The sequence below is a fragment of the Salmo trutta genome, chromosome 17 (assembly GCF_901001165.1).
Source record: "Salmo trutta chromosome 17, fSalTru1.1, whole genome shotgun sequence".
NCBI classification, from domain to species: Eukaryota; Metazoa; Chordata; class Actinopteri; order Salmoniformes; family Salmonidae; genus Salmo; species Salmo trutta.
In genome coordinates this window covers 20,062,656-20,087,473 of record NC_042973.1, presented here as the reverse complement: position 1 = coordinate 20,087,473, position 24,818 = coordinate 20,062,656, and the positions used below count along the sequence as shown (strand labels likewise).

The 24,818-nt window shown below is 43.1% G+C and overlaps 1 protein-coding gene across 1 annotated transcript in view; it reads left to right on the top strand.

Moving 5' to 3' along the window:
- The window catches only part of LOC115151823 (transmembrane protein 117), a 79,245-nt gene that overhangs the window by 38,720 nt on the left and 15,707 nt on the right, over positions 1-24,818 (top strand). The window contains exons 4-5 of the mRNA XM_029696079.1: positions 15,977-16,076; positions 24,642-24,739. Of these exons, the coding sequence (XP_029551939.1) occupies positions 15,977-16,076; positions 24,642-24,739 (198 nt within the window). The remainder of the gene's footprint in view (positions 1-15,976; positions 16,077-24,641; positions 24,740-24,818) is intronic.

The window sequence follows — 24,818 nt, the reverse complement described above, 5'->3', positions numbered from 1 at the left end:
CAGTGTGATCGCGATTGCATCATCTGTGGACCTATTGGGGCGGTAAGCAATTTGAAGTGGGTCTAGGGTGACAGGTAAGGTGGAGGTGATATCATCCTTGACTAGTCTCTCAATGCACTTCATGATGACAGAAGTGAGTGCTACGGGCGATAGTCATTTAGTTCAGTTACCTTTGCATTCTCTGGGTACAGGAACAATTGTGGCCATCTTGAAGCATATGGGGACAGCAGACTCAGATAGGGAGAGATTGAATATATCCTTAAACACACCAGCCAGCTGGTTTGCACATGCTCTGAGAATGTGGCTAGGGATGCCGTCTGGGCCCGGTAGTCTTGAAAGGTTTAACATGTTTAAATGTCTTACTCACGTTGGCCACGGAGAAGGAGAGCCCAATAGTCCTTGGTAGTGGGCCGCGTCGGTGGCACTGTGTTATCCTCAAAGCGGGCAAAGAACGTGTTTAGCTTGTCCGGAAGCAAGACATTGGTGTCCGCAACATGGCTGGTTTTCCTTTTGTAGTCCGCGATTGTCTGGATTCCCACATACGTCTCGTGTCTGAGCCGTTGAATTGCGACTCCACTTTGTCTCTATACTGACGTTTTGCCTGTTTGATTGCCTTGCAGCGGGAATGACTACTCTGTTTGTATTCTGCCATATTCCCAGTCACCTTGCCATGGTTAAATGCGGTGGTTTGCGCTTTCAGTTTTGTGCGAATGCTGCCATATACCCATGGTTTCTGGTTAGGGTAGGTGTTACTAGTCACAGTGGGTACAACATCTCCTATACACTTCCTGATAAACTCAGTTACCATTTCAGTGTTTTCATCAATATTATTCTCAGAAGCTACCCGGAACATATCCCAGTCTGCGTGATCAAAACAATCTTGAAGCGTGGATTCTGAATGGTCAGACCTGTGTTGAATAGTCCTTAGCACGGGTACTTCCTTTTAGAGTTTCTGCCTATAGTAAGGTAGGAGCAGAATGGAGTCAGATTTTCCGAAAGGAGGGTGGGGGAGGCCCTTGTATGCATCCCGGAAGTTGGAGTAACAGTGGTCTAGTGTTTTAGCAGCTCGAGTGCTACAGTCGATATGCTGATAGAAGTTAGGCAGCCTTTTCCTCAAATTTGATTTGTTAAAATCCCCAGCTACAGTAAATGCAGCCTCTGGATATGTGGTGAGAACAAAGGAACCGCTTTGGGAAAGTCGTATTCCTGGTCGTAATACTGGTAGTGCTGGTGAGTTACCACTGCTTTGATATCCAATAGTTCTTCCTGGCTGTATGTAATAACACATGACATTTTCTGGGCTAACAATGTAAGAAATAATACATAAAAAAGCTAAATACTCAAACATTTCCTAAGAACTAGAAGCGAGGCAGCCCTCTCTGTCAGCGCCTCCTTGAAACGCCCTGCCACATCTGACGAGCGTCGGAGCCGGGGTAGTACGATTCAATCTTAGTCCTGTATTGATGCTTTGCTGGTTTGATGGTTTGTCGGATGGCATAGCGGAATTTCTTAACTTCCCTGGGCTAGGTGGGACGCTTGTGTCCCACCCTAGTCAACAGCCAGTGGAATAGCGTGGCGCGAAATACAAATACCTCAAAAATGCTATAACTTCAATTTCTCAAACATATGACTATTTTACACCATTTTAAAGACAAGACTCTCGTTAATCTAACCACATTGTCCGATTTCAAAAAGGCTTTACAGCGAAAGGAAAACATTATATTATGTCAGGAGAGTACCCTGCCAAAAATAATCACACAGCCATTTTCAAAGCAAGCATATATGTCACAAAAACCAAAACCACAGCTAAATGCAGCACTAACCTTTGATGATCTTCATCAGATGACACTCCTAGGACATTATGTTATACAATACATGCATGTTTTGTTCAATCAAGTTCATATTTATATCAAAAGCCAGCTTTTTACATTAGCATGTGATGTTCAGAACTAGCATACCCACCGCAAACTTCCGGTGAATTTACTAAATTACTCATGATAAACGTTCACAAAATACATAACAATTATTTTAAGAATTATAGATACAGAACTCCTTTATGCAATCGCGGTGTCAGATTTTAAAATAGCTTTTTGGCAAAAGCACATTTTGCAATATTCTGAGTACATAGCCCGGCCATCACGGCTAGCTATTTTGACATCCACCAAGTTTGGGACAACCTAAACTCAGAATTACTATTAGAAAAATTGGATTACCTTTGCTGTTCTTCGTCAAAATGCACTCCCAGGACTTCTACTTCAATAACAAATGCTGTTTTGGTTCCAAATAATCCATAGTTATATTCAAATAGCTCCGTTTTGTTCGTGCGTTCAGGTCACTATCCGAAGGGTGACGCGCATTTCGTGACAAAAAAATTCAAAATATTCCATTACCGTACAGCATGACAAACGCTGTTTAAAATCCATTTTTATGCTATTTTTCTCGTAAAATAGCGATAATACTCCAACCGGGCAATGTTGTATTCATTCAAAGGCTGAAAGCAAAAAATTGAGAATTCTCATGAACGCGCATCTCCAGTGTCACTGTCCCCAGGCTGACCACTCATTACACTTTCAGCAGACACCCCATTACACTTTCTGGCAGCTTTAGAGAGCCAATGGGAGCCTTAGAAAGTGTCACGTTACAGCACAGATGCTGTATTTTCGATAGAGATGCAACAGAAGGACAACAAATTGTCAGACAGGGCACTTCCTGTATGGAATCTTCTCAGGTTTTGGCCTGCCATATGAGTTCTGTTATACTCACAGACACATAATGTACAGAATAAGTTACAAATAACGCAAAAAAAGACACGCTATAGCACAATTGGTCAGGAGACCGTTAAACGGCAGTGATCTCCTCCTGCGCCATTATTAGTGAGTGTGTCTGTGTGAGTGTCTGTACCTGTGTGTGTGTCTGTGTCTATGGCATGTGTGTCATATTGCATTTTGTCTTGAGACCTTTACCGTATCTTGTTGGCCATCTAGAATGTGTTGGAGCGTATGTCACCCCAATGCAACTGGCCCAGCTAACACATTTGGTTCCTTGGAAGTTGTGGGATAATACGTTTCTGGTTTCCCATTGGTTCTGGGAACGAAACCAAAAGTTTCCTGACTGGTAAAAATAAACGTAAACTTTTTTTAAACATACTGAGAATGGAAGTGAAAATGTCAACATACATTTTTAGGTTGCAGAAATGTTCTGGGAACATTTTATTATGGTTTCCTGAAAGATATCCTGGGAGGTTTTATTAAAGTTCTGAGAACGGAAATTAGATTATTTGAAGGTAACTAAAAATGTAGTGAGAACATTCTCTAAATGTTTTAAATGTAAAGGTTATTTGTAGTTTTTTTAATAACTTCCATAAAACTTTAATTGAATGTTTCAATAAGTCTTTCAATAACACTGTTAGTTTAGTTTTGGACAAATTGTTTTGAACTCAAAGAACAGATAGGATACATGGAAATGAATTTACTTTGGCATTAATCATACAGACACATTTCCATTTTAATGTGGCACTTCTGTTCCCACGGAATAATTCCACTGCGCCATCAGGATGGAGCTAGCATGCCATACAAACTGTTCATTTTAGTCTATTCAAATAGACCCCATTTCAAAGGAAACAAACACTGATTAAGATCAGGTGTGGCCAATTAGTGGGCCTGGCCAGCACACCTAAACACACTTAACTAGAGAGTTTTTTTGACGGAAACAGAATGTATACATTTTAAATAACATTCTGAAAATGTTCTTTGAACGTTACTAATGTTTTGTTGCGTTTTTTATGGAAAGTTTTCTTAATGTTCTGAGAACGTGACTTTAACTTAATGTCATTAGTTAATCTAAATCTTTGAATTTGCTAAAATTTGACCCTAAAGAAAGATTTTACATTTAATCAGTGGTGCATTGAGATACAGGCATACTATGCTTTGATTGAAAGGGACAAAAATATAAAATGATCTACATCAGAATGTTTTAATAGCATTTTCACCATAAATAACACAAAAGTCACTGTAACATACACTCAAGCTTAACATTGTTGTCATCTATTGCCCACCAGTTGCCCTTAGAGAGTTCCTCAATGAGTTTGCCACCTAGATATGCTCATTTCCATTATTCTTACTGGGCAACTTCAACCTCCCGATGTCTGCCGTCGAATAGTTTTTTTCCCCAACTCTTTTTTTCTTTCCCCTCCCACTCCCTCTTTTGACCCAATACACTTGACCTTATCTTTACAAGAGGCTATTCGCATACTAATCTCACTGCAACCCCCCTCCAGGTCCCTGATCACTACTTTGTTTATTTTTCTGTCTCCCTCTCCTCCAACCCTAGCCACTCATCCCTTACCCAGATGGTCATGCGCTGTCGCAATCTTTGCTCTCTCTCCCACTACTCCTTCCTCTTCTATCCTATCATCTCTCTCTTCTGCTAAATCCTTCTCCCTCCTGTCTCATGATTCTGCTTCTTTGACCCTACTCTCCTTCCTTTCCCCATCCTATGACTCGTACTGTCCCCTTTCCTCCCCTCCTGCTCCATGGCTGAGTGACTCATTGTGAGCTTACAGAACAGGGCTGCGGGCAGCTGAGGGTTAATGGAGGAAAATGAAACTTCCGGAGAACCTATCACTCCCTCCTCTCGACCTTCTCTTCCTCTGTATTCGCTGCTAAAGACACTTTCTATTCGCGCAAAATTTCAAGATTCTGCTTCTAACCCTAGGAAACTCTTTTCCACCCAAGCTCTGCACACTCATGGATTGCATCTTACCTGGCAGGCTTTTCCTACCAGGTAGCGTGCAGAGGATCTGTCTGCTCCACATACTCACTACTGGTGTCCCAGAGGGCTCGGATCTAGGCCCTCTCCTCTTCTCTCTATACACCAAGTCACTTGGCTCCGTCATATCTTCACATGGTCTCTCCTATCATTGCTATGCGGATGACACTCAGCTACTTTTTTACTTCTCCCCCTTCTGACACCCAGGTGGCGACACACTTCTCTGCGTGCCTGGCAGACATCTCAGCGTAGATGTTGGCCCACCACCTCAATTTCAACCTTGACAAGCCAGAGCTGCTCTTCCTCCTGGAGAAGGCCTGCCCGTTCCAAGACTGTTGACAACTCCACGGTGTCCCCCTCCCAGAGTGCAAAGGACCTTGGCTTGACCCTGGACAACACCCTGTTGTTCTCTGCAAACATCAAAGCAGTGACTTGCTCCTGCAGGTTCATGCTCTACAACAGGGGTATTCAACTCTTACCCTACAAGGTCCGGAGCCTGCTGGTTTTCTATTCTACCTGATAATGAATTGCAAGTACCTGGTGTCCCAGGTCTAAATCACTAGAGGGGAACAATGAAAAAATGTAGTGAAACTGGCTTCGAGGTCCAGAGTTGAGTTTGAAGGCTCTACAACATCTGTAGAGTACAACCCTAACTCACATAATCCAGGCACTTGTCATCTCCTGTCTGGACTACTGCGACTTGCTGTTCCCCACTTGTGCCATCAAACCCCTGCAACTTATCCATAATGCTGCAGCCCACCTGGTATTCAACCTTCCCATGTTCTCCCATGTCACCCCACTCCTCCATAAACTCCACTAGCTTTCAGTTGAAGCTCGCGTCCACTTCAAGACCATGGTACTTGTCTGCGGTGCAACAAGAGGAACTGCCTCTCCCGACCTTCAGACTATACTCTACACCCCAATCCGAGTACTCCATTCTGCCACCTCTGGTCTCCATTCTGCCACCTCTGGTAGGGGTGGGAGGACCAAGCTCGTCTCTGTCCTGGCACCCCAATGGTGAAATCAGCTTTCCCCTGAAGCTATGACAGCAGAGTTCCTGCCCATCTTTTGAAATGATCTGAAACTCTGAGTATCTTAAATAATCCCACAGCACCCACTTTCTCAGGCATTCTAAATGAGTGTGACAATAGGAAAAAATAACTGTCTCTATGGATACAAAGATCAAATAGCTTTTAAACACTGTAACCTTCTGTACTGTTCAGATAAATGTAATACACACATACTGTAGGCCTATACACTCTCCCTTCCTCCCACACCCTCTCTGTCACACTTACTCCTGCTCTCACACACATCCTCTCTCACAAACACAATAATACACACATCACTCTTGCATATGCAGCCTACCTTTGATGCATCTGTTTGAGTACCCTATTCATTTTCAGTTCTTCCTGTGCCATCCATATCTGTGCATAGCCTAGTCAGTGGTTAAGTTATCAGGTTGCTAGCTAGCTAGCTAGCTAAACAATGTTGTTTGTTATCAAACCAAAGAATTGCGTCTTGCGAGTATTTTAAAATGGCTTATGACATGCACACAAAATAAAAAAACATATCTCCGGTAATATTGGCCAAATCTTTTACATGATTTTGGCTAGAGGCACACGGTCTTCAGCTATGTAAAGGTGCTAGCATTGACTGTAGCTGTGTTCTGTGTTGTGTTCTGCACTTAAAAGGTTCAGTGCGGAAACGTGTGCGCTTAAAAGGTTACATGCGATGGTACTATAACAATGACAAACGGTGCCCACAAACTGTTAGGGCCTACATAAAGCTGTCCTAACAGCAGTCCCAACATCTTACCACTGCTACACCTGGCTATCAGCGGAGCCTTGTCTGGCAACGAAACAGTTCATTCAGCCTCATTTACGTCCTTTTAAATAAACATCGCTGATATGGCAATCTTGCTTAAACAAATGTGGTTTCTAATGACAATTGAGATCTACAAACTATGGCATAAGGGGACGACAAGGGGATAAGAGGCAATCCGTAATTTCGATTAAGACATTAATGAGCATAGACGTAGTCAATATAACTATTTGTTCAGCACTTTTGAAATGTACAGCGACAGAATTCAGAACATGGGCCCTTCTTACAGTGTTCTCCCTGTACACCAAGTCAGAACCATAAGCTAAATAAAGGGGGCATATAAGCAGACAATGAAAACTCACAATATTCGATGATTACATTTCTCAAAACAGGTTATAGGCTACATGTGCACCACCAAGTCAGAACAGTGGGCGAAATTAAGAGGGGTAAATAGACCAAATTATTAGGGTGAGCACATGGGCTACTAACATCTTACTACACAGCATACACATAGTATTACTTTCTTAGCTACAGTATACATATATCCCAGACATATTACATAATTTATGCAGCAGCATACAATGTATTTTTGAACTCACCTTGTTGTGCTGTGCTCACTTGAACAGGAAGGTGGCGCGGCAGTCCTTCATCTGCAAATTTTGTCATCAAAGTCTGGCATTCTCTGGATTTATGGTGCTTTCAAAACAACTGGGAACTCTGAAAAAAACAAGGTCGAATCATGATGACGTCATTGATCTTCAGGTCGTAGCTCTAGAAAGTGGCCGGATTTACAATTTCGAGTTGGATGACCGTTCAAAACTTATTTTCCCAGTCGGAGCTCGTTTATTCCTGACTTCCCAGTTGTCTTGAACTCACTGAAGTGAAGTTTTCGCAGTTATGAGTTAACAGTTGTTTTGAGCATGGCACAAATCATGCTTCATTGACAGCATTGCCAATGTTGAATGTTTATCAGAGCCCCTTAATCCCAGATTTGGGACCACACAGCCACTGTCACTGATTCCTTCCAAATCAGTCATTGTTGAATTTGCGATTTACAACTTGTTGGGTAATATGTATGTCCAATGGCCGATGAGCACCGATAGGTTTTATCTATAATTTCTCTTCATTATTTCTCTTCATAGGATTAAAAAGGATTTGCCTGTAGATTGTTGACTTGATTCATGATGATGACTGCTAGATAAGCACTGAGCTAGGCTGTAACACCTATGATTTTGGAGCTGCCTTACTCAAGAAAACAAAAAAGAGACCATGTTTGTAATGCGGCTTTATTAACTCAATGATATATATATTTGTTACGTTGTTTGCAAACTGATATGTGTTATGTATAACACAAAATAACATGCAAAACAGGCAAGCCCCCCCCCCCCAAAAAAAAAAAACTGCTAGAAATGTGGGGCTCAAAACTGCCCTGATTGACGGGTCGCCACTGTGTGCGATGAAGAAATGTCCCAAAAATGACTGCCCTACTTTAAATAGAACCATGAGGAAACCTGTAGAAAACGTTATGCTGAATTACTGAAATTCCCACAGAGAACGTTGTTTCTTAACATTCTCTGAACATTCAGAGACCTTGACTTTAAATTGAACCACGAGGAAACCCATAGGAACCATTACGCTGAATTTCTGAAATTCCCACAGAAGGATGTTATTTCTTAACGTTCTCTGAACTATTTCAGAATATTCCCAATGCCAAACCAGTTGGATAACGTTACTAGAACATTACTAAAATGTAAATTAAATGTAACCATGTTTGAACTTTGAGAAGTTATGTTAAAGTACTGAAATAGTGATGAAACATTTTTTTTTCAAGTTCCTTAAATGTGCTGAGAATGTTCCCAAGCCAAGCAACTATCATTCCCAGAAAGTTGTGGGAAGTTTGTATGCAAAATAACAATAGGAAAACCACACTCTCACCAAGCTCTAAGAAATGGTTCTCAGAATGTTATGTGCTAGCTGGGTGGAAATCCTCATTTACCCCTCACTGTGAGCTGTAAACACTAAATGAACAGAGATACAGTGCAGACACAACGAGCCAGGTACTTTCAATTGGTCAACTCTATGTCCCAGACATAAAAATAATAGTCTCCCTTATGTAACAAACTGCCTCTGATGTGACAGTTCCAATGACATCACATAGTCATTTCAGGTTGTGTCTTTTCAGATCGATAGATGGTGCTGTTGTAAAGCAAGTGAACGCATCGAGCCAGCAGCCCACCAAGAGGCAGTAGGAGCCAGCGACCAGCCTTTTCTCTGCTCTACTCCTCTACTCCACCACTCTGCCTTTTTTTCCTGACTGTCCTGTCCTGTTTCCTCCCGGCACCTCCTGTCTTGCTCTTTCTCTGTGTCCTCTTAAGGCTGGCGGTCTGCCAGAGATGACTAGTGTTTGCATCTCTGTTTAAGGCGGACCTATAAGAGCAGTGTTCACATTCTACCAGAGAGGACCAGGACACGCCTCAGAAGGGATGTGTTCGGGTCTCTGATGGCAGCCAATGCAGCAGTTAGCAGAGAGGGGAGGGAGGTAGAGCGGGAGGAGGATGGATGGAGAGGAGAATGGAAGTGTTCCAGCTCTGATGATGCAGTGAAACTTAAGTCTTTTGATCCGTGTCCAAAGCTTTTCTGCATCCATATCCCGCGTTCCCTTACTCAATATGAGGCTGTTGTAATTTTACTGAGGCAAAGCATAAAAGAGAAGTACAATAATATCCCTTTGTGGCAAATAGGATAGGAAGCGTCTGTGTGGGAAATAATTATATTTTCCTTTTCATTTTTTGTTCAGAGAGGATAAGGCACAGTTATTGCCAAGGCTCTGTAAAGGCCATCTGCTGGCATTGGTTTCCCTCGGAATAATGATGTCTTTGAAAAAACACACCATGATGCCTTGCGCTCGGCATCCAACTGTGATGGAGCGGTGCAGGAGAGGTCCTACTGCTCGTTTGCCCCCCCACACACACCACATATTGTTTCTATCTCACACCCCTTTGTAGAGGTCTGGCTGTGTCTTGTGTGTGTCTGACTGTGTGTGTCTGACCTGTGTGAGTGTGGCTGAGGGGGAGGTGTGTCTGTCTCCGTGCTCTCTGACCTGTCACCGTATGCTGTCCCTGACCCAGTGCTCATTGATATGCTTTCATTTTCTTTGACCTTTCAGACTCCACTGAGCTTGATTCAATGACAGGAATTTATATATTCTCTAGGAATTACCTAATACTTACTTATTCAAATTCAATTCATTCAAATGTGATAAATGATGAGAGCGACATGTCATTACCTCCATGTTAGATGTGTCCATCAGAATTTAGAGCTGTCCAGACAAAGGACATTGATCAAACATGTAACCATGAGAGCCAATGTTTGAACATAACCCACGGTCATCAGCTATCAACCAGTTACCTTCATTCATATGTAACACCAGGAAAGCATCCCTCCATTGTGGCTCCCACAGCACACAGTGTTATCCAGAGCCACACTTGTTACCGGGCGGCTTTCACATCTGGGCCATTTGCATTTTAATGTAAGTGTCAGATTAGGGGGCTTTTGTTTGTGTGAAAGCAGAGGAGTGTGACCGCCCAGGGAGTTTGACGCCCTTCACCAGCGCTCCGTCATGCTGCCTAATCCCATTCTGGCATTTTACAGCACCATTACCTGCAGAAAGAAGCCCCTAATTAGGCAGTGTTATTTAATTAAGAGAGCCCAATGCGTGGCACCGCACATGTTCCTCATGACTAATTTAGATGAGGGGGGACTCTGCTATTACCAGGCTACACTGCTGCATGGGACGGGTGGAGGCAGGGGGCGGCTGCCTGCGTGCCCCATGTCCTCACCCAGTGGCGGGACGGAGGGAGGCAGACGACCGCAGCCACCCTTTTGACTGAGCTGGGTTATAGCAGCACATAAGAACATTGTCTCTGTTTACCACCATGCCTCTGTGTTCCTTGCGTGAGAGTCCCTGTCTAGCTGAGCGGGCGTAATGCCATAGACTAGCAGATTTAAAAGGCAGAATAAATGGCATGTTGTGGTATTTAGGTTCCCTCCTGTTGACGGGAGGGATCGCCTGCCGGAGTACCAAACATAAACATGACCAGGGGTGGAGAGACCATGCTATTTTTTGTAGCTGAGGGTCGATAGTGAGAGAGAGAGAGGAGAGACAGGACTGTCATTACCTTAGTATCATAAGCCCACCTTCCCCTGCTGTTATCTGGGACAAGGGGGAGAGGCCTCACTGGGAGTTGGCCTCTTACAGGTTATCCTCATGCAGAGACATACAGACAGCTACTATCAACAGCATAGCACATTAACCTTGACAACTCTATGGGGAAGTCCACTTGGAACTGCAAATAGGAAAAAGCCTAACACAGTGTGTGTGCGTGTGTGTGCATACATCTGCATCAGTGGAGGCTGCTGAGGGAGAACCGCTCATAATAATGGACGGAACGGAGCAAATGCAATGCCATCAAACACCTGGGAACCATCTGTTTGGTGTATTTGATACCATTCCACTTATACCGCTCCAGTCATTACCACAAGCCCGTTCTCCCCAATTAAGGTGCCTCCAACCTCCTGTGGTCTGCATGTGTGAATCTCTCTACCTTTTCATTATGTTTCACACCAGCCAGTCATGTCATTGATAGCATTTCAAAATCTTGCCTTAAAGGCTACAGTTTTGCAAGCACTGTACTATAAATAGTTTGTGCTGCTCTGCAGACAATTTGCGATAAAATATGATTTATAAAATGTGTCCTGACATTTCTAAATGCCACACAGTGCAGAACCAATCTTCCCTTGAGGGACATCAAACAACATGAAACGTGTCTTTTAATCAATATTTAAAAATTTGTAATGCATCTACAAGCAATAATTTTTTATAAATGCTTACAACAGTTGATTTTTTATGTGTGTGCGCGCGTGCATGTGTGCGTGCCTGCCTGTGTGTTGATGTGTGACTTTATGTAAGTACTTGAGCACTTTCCCATCTCGAGAGGAGGTGGAAAGGTAAACTCAGAGCTTGTCTTGACTATCAAGTATAAAGTCATGGTCTGGCTGTGTTTATCAAGTAAGGCAAAGCTACAAAGCCTGTCTCACCCACATGTTTGTAGCCTTAATTAGCAGGCATACGCCAGCATCTACAAGCAATACTTTTTTATAAAAGCTTATCACAGTTGATTCTGTGTGTGTGTGTGCGCGTGTGCGTTTTATCACTTGTGACATTGTAAAGCCCACATTTAAGACTAGTTTAATGGAAGACTGATACAGTGGACAGATACTGGTGCTGGCCTGGAAAGTGCCTGCTGGTTATTCACTCCCACTCCCCCACTGTATGAGCCAGTAGAGTGATAAGAGACTAGAGAACTCTATCTGGAGGAAGTTTAATACAATATGTGGGCTGAGGTCGCTGTGACTACAAAAGAGGGGGATGGATGGAGATAGAGATTTGAAGTCGCCTTGGGAGATGATTTGATGATAGGAGAGAGGCCCTTCCATGACAGCTTGATGTTCTTCAGTCAACCATTCTCCAGTCCAAAGCTGTGTATACTGTCAAATGTGTGCTCTTATGTACTGTACACACGGAGGAGACAGAAAATACATCTCAATGTAGATGACGGAGGAACCAATGCCATGTTCGTGTACTGAAGTAGGCTAGACACCTCCGAGGCTTCAGAGGTTACACACCTGCCAGGTTCTTCCACAATCACTGTTCGTGAAATTTAGAACAAAAGTACAAGAATCAAGCTTGGACACTAGTGGGCAGAAAGGAGCAGGGAAGAGAAAGGAGGGGCCAGAAGGACTCAGTGGAGTACAATCTCTCACCGTGATGAATTATATACCCCTGTGGGTACAGTTGAAGTCGGAAGTTTACATACACTTAGGTTGGAGTCATTAAAACTCGTTTTTCAACCACTCCACAAATTTTGTTAACAAACTATAGTTTTGCCAAGTCGGTTAGGACATCAACTTTGTGCATGGCACAAGTAATTTTTCTAACAATTGTTTACAGACAGATTATTTCACTTATATTCACTGTATCACAATTCCAGTGGGTCAGAAGTTTACGTACACTAAGTTGACTGAGCCTTTAAACAGCTTGGAACATTCCAGAAAATTATGTCATGGCTTTAGAAGCTTCTGATAGGCTAATTGACGTCATTTGAGTCAATAGGAGGTGTACCTGTGGATGTATTTCAAGGCCTACCTTCAAACTCAGTGCCGCTTGCTTGACATCATGGGAAAATCAAAAGAAATCAGCCAAGACCTCTGAAACATCTGGTTCATCCTTGGGAGCAATTTCCAAATGCCTGAAGGTACCACGTTCATCTGAACAAACAATAGCACGCAAGTATAAACACCATGGGACCACACAGCCGTCATACCGCTCAGGAAGGAGACCCGTTCTGTCTCCTAGAGATGAATGTGCTTTGGTGTGAAAAGTGCAAATCAATCCCAGAACAACAGCAAAGGACCATGTGAAGATGCTGGAGGAAACAGGTACAAAAGTATCTATATCCACAGTAAAATTAATTTCTTTGGGGTGGAAGCGGGTAACTTTCAGATGAGTCCCGTTACACTTGTGGGGGAGCAAAACGAGAGTCTCCCTTTTCCATAGTGGGGTGATATTCAGTTGTAGCCCAAACGGTTTGGACGCTACAGACAGAAGTTGGCACATCGCGGGGCTTGTGGGGGTCATAGAGCAAAACGGAGAACACTTTCCATGGAGTGGTCATAGTTAGTAGGCCTAATCGTTCGCTGCAGACATTTTTGTAAGAAGACTGGTTTTCTGGATGTCTCCTGGTCTGACAAAGAGGACTGTAGCTCTGTCACTTTCCAACGCTGATGTGGAAGGTTGACTTAGGCGGATGTGGTGGATTGAGACGCAGCCCATGCAAAAAACCAGATATCTTTATATCTCTCTCTTAAACTGATGGATTTTGATGTATATATGTTAATTAGATTGACACACTGGTGCGTCAATAGACTCTTAAGGTGTCTTAAAAATCCAATTGTGTTCCATAGAAAGTGCAGATTGTGGCGTAACTGGTTCACTGCTTTGTGCCACAGGAGCCATTTTGGATTCGATTATTCATGGTAGTTACTATACTGATGTTCCACCAGGAAGGAGCCATTTTGGATCTGATTATTCATGATAGCTACTGTACTGATGTTCCACCAGGAGGGAGACATTTTTGATCTGATTATTCATGACAGCTACTGTACTGATGTTCCACGGCTGCCGTGAACCCTCTCATTAGGTCAGAGGGTTCACGGCAGCCGTGGAAGTGTTGCCTTTAATCACACTGAGAGAAGAGTCCCCAAACTCTTCCTCTGTGCTCTTCTGCTGTCCAAAGAAAAAAGGGCAAACATTGCTGCCTGGTAGAAGAGGTGCAATGTTTGCCCAATTAGATAACCGTGGAGGAGGTGGAGAGAGGGCAAGTGTTTTCTCTGACAAGGCCAGCTATCGGCTAGATTTAAGTCTGAGTTGTGCTGGGCTAGACAGCGTTTCCAGGACTATCGATTATAATTTTGCAGTGGGTACACGACTCCCTGTGGGATCTCCTAGGCAACTGGACCGGGGCCAAGCTGCTGAGCATCTAACTGACTTAATGCAGGTAGGCCTATAAATCCCCATTCTAATCAAGTTTTGTTTTATTTACGGGCAAGGTGATAAGTCACCTATGCCATGCCCCTCACGTTTCTGTTAATCAAGCCCTTTCACGGCAACCTAATGAATAGAGTATTGATGTCATATGATTTATATTGTAGCCTACCTTTAATGCAGCATCTTAATTGTATTTTTTTAACAATCGATCTGTTTTCATGACTACAGAGACTGTCTATGTAGGCACAAGAAAACAGGTGCCATTTGGGGTCAATGGTTTGTCATAGGTTCTAGGAGACACTTGAAACAGGACAGTTAGATGGTAGCACTTTTACTCTACACTGAGCATGCGCAGAATGACAAGTCAGACAAAAAAAAGGATGGGTAGGAATAAATTATACCACACCCTATCATATTTAACACATTCATTTTCAAAAGCAGCTCATTTTCATGACTTCAAAGAACATGAAAACAGTGCCATTTGGGTTCAGTGGTTTGTCATAGCTGATAGCAATTCTGCCCCAGGACCACCTTCAATTCTTTGTTATGTTTTGTTACTAAGGGGAATTATGAGTTAATGGGTGAGAAAAGGGAGAGCAATTATCATTAATTGGAGATGAATACCTATTCAAGTTTAATTTAAACATGCCTAAGCTCTTTAATAGGATTTAATGGGATAATCCTGTACCGCTTTGAAAGAGTTGTATTTTCATTCACTAAACCAATGTCATGTACAGTCATTGTAAACACTAATAACATATCAAATAAATGCATGGGAAAGTAAAACAGGCATAGTTGTCATTTTCCAGATGCCTCTGTCCACATAGCCAAATAAATATTTCATGGGTATTGTGTGGCAGGTTGGAAAACAGCCACAGAGCCAAAAGAGGATGAGTGGTGCTAATGACTTCAGAAACGACCCGCTGGAAAACCGCAGTGACCAGTCAGGGGTGGGAGAGGGAGGGAGGGAGGGAGGAGACCGCACCTACTGTACTTACTGCCCCCCAAAGAGAAGAAAAGAAGGATGAGGGAGGGAGGAGGCCCACCTGCTCCACTCAGCCTCTAAGATGCTACCAGGAGATCAAACCCCTCCCTCCCTCATCCTTCTTTTCTTCTCTTTGGGGGGCGGTAAGTACAGTAGGTGCAGTTGTCATATAGACCTGGCTTGTGACCCAGTTTCTCCCAGTGTTATTACCAGGATAAGTTGGAAGATTAATGAATACCCTGAACAAAAGGCTCCTGCTCCCATCTCCACCTACAACAGGAAATAGAGGAGGAATAACTAGGACTTCAGTGAATGCATGTCATCTTTTTCCCTGCACCAAAGACAAACTGCATACCACAAATGGTTTCTTCTCCCATGCCCTTTGTATCAGGGATGGTGGCATGTCGCTAAGTAACAATGTTCTCTTAGTTCCGACAACCAACGGAGACATCTCATGCTTTTGGATAATGCTGATTTAAATTCACCTAGACACTGGTACAAATTTGCGAAATGGAAAGATAATTCCCAAAAAGTAGGGAGGTAAACAATTTCATGGGAGCTCAGTATATATTGTTTACAACCCTGAGGGCCCCACGAAGGTAGAGCTGCTTGGCGCACACTGTTTTCACAGGGCTAGTTTGATTTGGATGGGATCTGACAGTTGGCATCATGACACTTAGCAGCCGCAGTGACCGTTTTCTATTTTTCCCTCTATTGACTCCCTCCCTCCCTTTCTGACCCCCCCCTCTCTCTCGCTCTCTCTCTCTTTCTTTCTCTTTCTCTCTTTCTCTTTCTAGGCCTCACATGGTGACAGAGTACATGGGTATCAGGAACGAGAGCTTCATGAAGATTGCAGCAGTAGGGACGTGGATGGGGGACTTTGTGACTGCATGGATGGTAAGAGAACTACCCAGTAGTAGCAAAACACTGATTAGAATCAACTAGAATATCAGCACAAAGACAGTGGGATGAGGGTTTATACCCTTAGCACCTGATCCCAGGCCAGATCAAACAGAAGTAACAGGAACAGAGCAAGAGTGCGAGGTCACAGGAAATACAGAGAAACATAGCGGCACAGCGAGGGGTGGAGTGGAGTAGAAGAGAGACAATGAGGGGTGGAGTAGAGGAAAGGAGAGACAGCGAGGGATAGAGTGGGGGGAGAACCCCGCACTCCCCTTGACGACCCCCTCGCGCCCCACAGTTTGGGAACCACTGGAGTAGAGGAGAAACAACTTGTCACGCTTCCTCAGTCTCCATTATTATTCTACTGTACGAGAGAGAGAGAGAGAGAGAGAGAGAGCGAGAGCTGAATCCAGACATTACTTTGGCTTTTTTTTCTTATTTCTTTATTTTTATTTTTTACAGTTGATTAATTCAACAAGACACTTTCAAGATGACCTCTGTGTGTCTCCTCGACAGAGCAGATATTTTGAATGTGTCATCGGTAGATGAGTGAGCAGGAAATTGGTGTTTTTGCAACACTGCTCATAACAAAAATTATTAAATGATTTTCTCTACTAGGGCTGTGGTGGTTATGAAATATTATCAGCTGGTGATTGTCAAGCAAATAACTGCCAGTCTCACGTTAATTGACCGGTAATTAACATAAACACATTTAGCATCTCCTGGCTTCCACGCGAAGCCTACAAGCCACTGATGCAGACCTTTGGAACATCTACGTTTTAAAAAGTCTAATAAATTCATTAAATATATCCTAGACCATCATAATAAATCCATTATTTATTTTAGACAGGTCTAAAGAAACATGATATGAAGATAATGTAGTTATTTCCGAAGAACAGAATAGCATACTCTGAGTTATCCTTATGTTAGGCCTTGCCATATGGCTTTGGGCTACAGTAGTTCGTTTAGCAGACAAGATTCGCTTAGAATTCCGTGGCGTTATTTTATATTATTTTAGAGTATGACGAAAACAATTGAACATAGCTAAATAAAATAGAAAGGATATGATTTCCGAGGGAGTGAGAGCATGCGGCTATTCTGTGTTGAGCAGTTAACGAAGAAACAGGTCCTCCTATATGCTTAATTTAGTGTTATTTATGCAACTTTAGTTGTGATACAAACGTTGGCTGCATGGCTGATTTGAAAAAAGTTGCATGAAAGGCATGAACTCTGCTTTGTTTCTTGTGCAGGCTGCACACACTCTCAGTCACAATTTGACAAGCACTTGGTAATATTCTCACCAGGCCTCGAATGTCATGGCAGCATCCCCCTTGTGTGGCCGTAATGCCCTTGGGCTGAATATAATAATTATAGCCTAATTCCCTTCTCACGGCTGCCAGTCTCCGTGCTCCGAGGCACCTCTCGCTCACATGGCTCTCTCAGATATCTCAGTTCTTATTAGCCAATGTCCGTCACGTGATCGGGTCCTTCTCACAAGCATCTCAGTTCCGAAGTAGGCTACAAGTGAAGACAGACACATCTGGGACGCAACTGCACGTGTCTTTCTTAACGAATTCTGAGGCGCATACTGTCCACATTTACTTTTTCATCAGCCAACAAGATGAGTAGGCCTAATGAACAGCTAAAGCATTAGCCTATGTCAATCTACAGTCGTGGCCAAAAGTTTTGAGAATTACACAAATATTAATTTTCACAAAGTGTGTTTAGATATTTTTGTCAGATGTTACTATGGAATACTGAAGTATAATTATAAGCATTTCATAAATGTCAAAGGCTTTTATTGACAATTACATGAAGTTGATGCAAAGAGTCAATATTTGCAGTGTTGACCCCTCTTTTTCAAGACTTCTGCAATCCGCACTGGCATGCTGTCAATTAACTTCTGGGCCACATCCTGACTGATGGCAGCCAATTCTTGCATAATCAATGCTTGGAGTTTGTCAGAATTTGTGGGTTTTTGTTTGTCCACCCGCCTCCTGAGGATTGACCACAAGTTCTCAATGGGATTAAGGTCTGGGGAGTTTCCTGGCCATGGACCCAAAATATCGATGTTTTGTTCCCCGAGTCACTTAGTTATCACTTTTGCCTTATGGCAAGGGGCTCCATCATGCTGGAAAAGGCATTGTTCATCACCAAACTGTTCCTGGATGGTTGGGAGAAGTTGCTCTCAGAGGATGTGTTGGTACCATTCTTTAATCATGGCTGTGTTCTTAGGCAAAATTGTGAGTGAGCCCACTCCCTTGGCTGAGAAGCAACCCCACACACGAATGGTCTCAGGATGATTTACTGTTGGCATGACACAGGACTGATAGTAGCACTCACCTTGTCTTCTCCTGGAGAGAAGTGGCTTTTTTGCTGCCCTTCTTGACACCAGGCCATCCTCCAAAAGTCTTCGCCTCACTGTGCGTGCAGATGCACTCACACCTGCCTGCTGCCATTCCTGAGCAAACTCTGTACTGGTGGTGCCCCGATCCCGCAGCTGAATCAACTTTAGGAGACGGTCCTGGCGCTTGCTGGACTTTCTTGGGCGCCCTGAAGCCTTCTTCACAACAATTGAACCGCTCTCCTTGATGTTCTTGATGATCTGATAAATGGTTGATTTAGGTTCAATCTTACTGGCAGCAATATCTTTGCCTGTGAAGCCCTTATTGTGCAAAGCAATGATGACGGCACGTGTTTCCTTGCAGGTAACCATGTTTGACAGAGGAAGGACAATGATTCCAAGCACCACCCTCCTTTTGAAGCTTCCAGTCTGTTATTCAAACTCAATCAGCATGACAGAGTGATCTCCAGCCTTGTCCTCATCAACATTCACACCTGTGTTAACTTGTTATGGATAGGGGGCAGTATTTTCACGGCCGGATAAAAAACGTACCCGATTGAACCTGTTAGGGCTAGGGGGCAGTATTTACACGGCCGGATAAAAAACGTACCCGATTTAATCTGGTTACTACTCCTGCCCAGTAACTAGAATATGCATATAATTATTGGCTTTGGATAGAAAACACCCTAAAGTTTCTAAAACTGTTTGAATGGTGTCTGTGAGTATAACAGAACTCATATGGCAGGCAAAAACCTGAGAAGATTTCATGCAGGAAGTGGCCTGTCTGACAAGGTGTTGTTGTTCTTGCCTCTGTTTATTGAAGAGTCAGGATCTTAGCTGTAACGTGACACTTCCTACGGCTCCAATAGGCTCTCAGAGCCCGGGAAAAAGCTGAACGATGTCGAGGCAGCCCCAGGCTGAAACACATTATCGCCTTTGCCAAGTGGCCGATCAGAGGACAAAGGAATTAGGCGCGTGCCCGAGTTGACCCAGTGATATATTTTCTTTCGGCTGTTTACCTAATTGCAGATTCCCGGTCGGAATATTATCGCTTTTTTACGAGAAAAATGGCATAAAAATTTATTTTAAACAGCGGTTGACATGCTTCGAAGTACGGTAATGAAATATTTAGAAATCTTTTGTCACAAAATGCGCCGTGCGCGTGACCCTTATTTACCATTCGGATAGTGTCCTGAACGCACGAACAAAACGCCGCTGTTGGAACATAACTATGGATTATTTTGGACCAAACCAACATTTGTTATTGAAGTAGAAGTCCTGGGAGTGCATTCTGACGAAGAACAGGAAAGGTAATCAAACTTTTCTAATAGTAAATCGGAGTTTGGTGAAGGCTAAACTTGCTGGGTGTCTAAATAGCTAGCCCTGTGATGCCGGGCTATCTACTTAGAATATTGTAAAATGTGCTTTTACCGTAAAGCTATTTTAAAATCGGACATATCGAGTGCATAGAGGAGCTCTGTATCTATAATTCTTAAAATAATTGTTATGCTTTTTGTGAACGTTTTTCGTGAGTAATTTAGTAAATTGTTAGTAAATTCGGCGGAAGTTTGCGGGGGGTATGCTAGTTCTGAACGTCACATGCTAATGTAAAAAGCTGGTTTTTGATATAAATATGAACTTGATTGAACAAAACATGCATGTATTGTATAACATAATGTCCTAGGTGTGTCATCTGATGAAGATCATCAAAGGTTAGTGCTGCATTTAGCTGTCTTCTGGGTTTTTGTGACATTATATGCTAGCTTGAAAAATGGGTGTCTGATTATTTCTGGCTGGGTACTCTGCTGACATAATCTAATGTTTTGCTTTCGTTGTAAAGCCTTTTTCGAAATCGGACAGTGTGGTTAGATTAACGAGAGTCTTGTCTTTAAATAGCTGTAAAATAGTCATATGTTTGAGAAATTGAAGTAATAGCATTTCTAAGGTATTTGAAAATCGCACCACAGGATTCAACTGGCTGTTACGTAGGTGGGACGATTTGGTGCCACCTGCCCTAGAGAGGTTAATCTGATTATTACTCCTGCCCAGAAAGTAGAATATGCATATAATTATTAGCTTTGGATAGAAAACACTCCAAAGTTTCTAAAACTGTTTGAATGGTGTCTGCGAGTATAACAGAACTCATTTGGCAGGCCAAAACCTGAGAAGATTCCAAACAGGAAGTGCCCTCTCTGACTATTTCTTGGCCTTCTTGATCATCTCTATCCAAAACAGGGGATCTCTGCTGTAATGTGACATTTTCTAACGCTCCCATAGGCTCTCAGAAGGCGCCAGACCGTTGAATGATGACTTTGCAGGCCATGGCTGAAAAACAGTAGCGCATTTGGATAGTGGTCGATCTGAGAAAAATGAGACTGGGGGCGCGTGCACGAGAAGACTCCATGTTTTAATTTTTTCGTCTTTGAACGAAAACAGGGTTTCCGGGTCGGAATATTATCGCTTTTTTACGAGAAAAATCACATAAAAATTGATTTTAAACAGCGTTTGACATGCTTCGAAGTACGGTAATGGAATATTTTGACATTTTTGTCACGAAACACGCCGGGCGCGTCACCCTTCTTTACCCTTCGGATAGTGTCTTGAACGCACGAACAAAACGCCGCTATTTGGATATAACTATGGATTATTTGGAACCAAACTAACATTTGTTATTGAAGTAGAAGTCCTGGGAGTGCATTCTGACAAAGAACAGCAAAGGTAATCCAATTTTTCTTATAGTAAATCTGAGTTGGTGAGGGCCAAACTTGGTGGGTGTCAAAATAGCTAGCCCGTGATGCCGGGCTATCTACTCAGAATATTGCAAAATGTGCTTTCACCGAAAAGCTATTTTCAAATCGGACACCGCGATTGCATAAAGGAGTTCTGTATCTATAATTCTTAAAATAATTGTTATGTTTTTTGTGAACGTTTATCGTGAGTAATTTACTAAATTCACCGGAAGTGTTCGGTGGGAATGCTAGTTCTGAACGTCACATGCTAATGTAAAAAGCTGGTTTTTGATATAAATATGAACCTGATTGAACAAAACATGCATGTATTGTATAACATAATGTCCTAGGAGTGTCATCTGATGAAGATCATCAAAGGTTAGTGCTGCATTTAGCTGTGGTTTTGTTTTTTGTGACATTATATGCTAGCTTGAAAAATGGGTGTCTGATTATTTCTGGCAGGGTACTCTCCTGACATAATATAATGTTTTGGAATATGGCAGAATACAAAGTGTCGTTATTCCGTCCGTAAGGTAATCAACGTCAAAAAACTTCAATATAGAGACAAAGTGGAGTCGCAATTCAACGGCTCAGACATGAGACGTATGTTGCAGGGTCTACAGACAATCACGGACTACAAAAGGAAAACCAGCCATGTTGCGGACACCTATGTCTTGCTTCCGGACAAGCTAAACACGGTCCGCTACCAAGGACTGTGGGCTCTCCTTCTCCATGGCCGACGTGAGTAAGACATTTAGGCGTGTTAACCCTCGCAAAGCTGCCGGCCCAGAAGGCATCCCTAGCCGCATCCTCAGAGCATGGCAGACCAGCTGGTTGTTGTGTTTACGGACATATTCTATCTCTCCCTATCCCAGTCTGCTGTCCAAACATGCTTCAAGATGGCCACCATTGTTCCTGTACCCAAGAATGCAAGGTAACTGAACTAAATGACTTTCGCCTCATAGCACTCACTTCTTTCATCATGAAGTGCTTTGAGAGACTGTTCAAGGGTCATATCATCTCTACCTTACCTGACACCCTAGACCCACTTAAATTTGCTTGCCGCCCCAATAGATCCACAGACGATGCAATCGCCGTCACACTGCACACTGCCCTATCTCATCTGGACAAGAGGAATACCTATGTAAGAATGCTGTTCATTGACTATAGCTCAGCGTTCAACACCATAGTACCGTCTAAACTCATCATTTGGGCTCCTGAGTGGCGCAGTCGTCTAAGACACTGCATCTCAATCCAAGAGGCGTCACTGCAGTACTTGGTTCGTATCCAGGCTGCATTACATCCGGCTGTGATTGGGAGTCCCATAGGGCGGTGCACAATTGGCCCAGTGTTGTCCGGGTTTGGCTGGGGTAAGCCGTCATTGTAAATAAGAATTTGTTCTTAACTGACTTGCCTGGTTAAATAAAAAAATGAAAATGTAAACAATTAAACTTGAGGCCCTGGGTCTGAACCCCGCCCTGTGCAACTGGGTCCTGGACTTCCTGACGGGCCGCCTCCAGGTGGTGAATGTAGGAATAAATATCTCCACTTCGCTGATCTTTAACACTGGGGCCCCACAATGGTGCGTGCTCAGCCCCCTCCTGCACTCCCTGTTCACCCATGACTGTGTGGCCATGCACGCCTCCAACTCAGTCATCAAGTTTGCAGACGACAACAGTAGTAGGCTTGAACTTTGATTTGATTTGATACCAACAATGACGTGACAGCCTACAAGGAGGAGGTGAGGGCTCTGGGAGTGTGGTGTCAGGAAAACAACCTCTCACTCAACGTCAATAAAACATAGGAGATGATCGTGGACTTCATGAAACAGCAGAGGGAGCACCTCCCTATCCACATCGACAGGACAGCAGTGGAGTAGGTGGAAAGTTTCAAGTTCCTCGGCGCACACATCACAGACAAACTGAAATGGTCCACTCACACAGACAGTGACATAAATGTGAAGAAGGCACAACAGCGCCTCTTCAACCTCAGGAGGCTGAAGAAATTTGGCTTATCGCCTAAAACCCTCACAAACTTTTACAGATGCACAATCGAGAGCATCCTGTCGGGCTGTATCACCGCTTGCTGTACCGCCTGGCAACTGTACCGCCTGCAACCGCAGGGCTCTCCAGATGGTTGTGCGGTCTGCCTAACGCATCACCGGGGGCAAACTACCTGCCCTCCAGGACATGTACAGCACCTGATGTCACAGGTAGGCCAAAAAGATCATCAAGGACGTCAACCACCCGAGCCACTGCCTGTTCACCCCGCTATCATCCAGAAGGCGAGGTCAGTACAGGTGCATCAAAGCTGGGACTGAGAGACTGAAAAACAGCTTCTATCTCAAGGCCATCAGACTGCTAAATAGCCATCACTAGCACATAGAGGCTGCGGCCTATATACATAGTCTTGAAATCACTGACCACTTTAATAAATGGAACACTAGTCACTTCTACATATCTTGCATTACCCATCTCATATGTATATACTGTATCCTATACTATTCTACTGTATCTTATTCTATGCCTCTCTGACAATGCTCGTCCATATATTTTTTGATTCTAATTCCATTCCTTTACTAGATTTGTGTGTATCATGTATATGTTTTGTAATTGTTAAATAACTTGTTAGATATTACTGCACTGTCGGAGCTAGAATCACAAGCATTTCGCTACACCTGCAATAACATCTGCTAACCATGTGTATGTGACCAATAAAATGTTATTTGATTTGAGCCTATAGAAATGTTGCGCAACATGATCTCATGGGTTCTCATGAAGTGTTTGATTATATTTTCGATTACATTTGCATTGATGTCATAGTGATTATAGGGACAATAGAGTGCTGACTACCAGGCAGCTAGCAAGTTTGGAAGGCTGCTAATGACCATCAGCAGCATCAGAGCTCGGAGAAGCCTAGTTACCGTGACCAAACGGTCACTTGGAATTTGACTCTGGTCATGACTCGTGCCCTCTGGTGTGGCGGTAATACGGTCACCATAACACCCCTATTCTCAACAAAATATTTCTCCACTCTCTCTGCCTGAAGGAGATGTGGCCTACTGACAAATTACCCTCGCCTCAATGAAGTCCCTTCTCCGAAAGTCTGGATTTGCATAGTTGGGTATAACAACCCTTTAAAATCTAAATTAATGTTGATCGAAAATAAATAAACCTAGATTACTTTTAATGGTTGACTGTATAGCATGGGAATATAAACAAAGCAATGCCATTTGAATTGATTATGCCATTCCATTGCGGCATTTCATCGGCAGAATGACAAATTCTAAACATCCATTTTAACACTGTATTCACAATGAAATAACACAAGCTCAATCCTGTACAAATGTGATTCTGTGAATGAATTTTAGCCTCATTCAGAGATCACTCAGAAATGAATGATTACTGGAAACACTATCTCAGTTTGATGTTAGTTTATTTCTCCCTCACACATATCACGTGTTAAGTTATCCTGTTTTATTCTCAGGTCACTGACATGATGCTCCAGGACCAGCACTACCCAGACTGGGGAAAAGCTGCCAGAAGGTTCTGGAAACAAGGCAACCACAGGATCATCCTCTTCTGGTATGTTCTATTCTCCAGTCTAATGCATTTACAGTATGCTACCTCTGAGCACGATCAGTGTATGTGTACATGTGTGTGC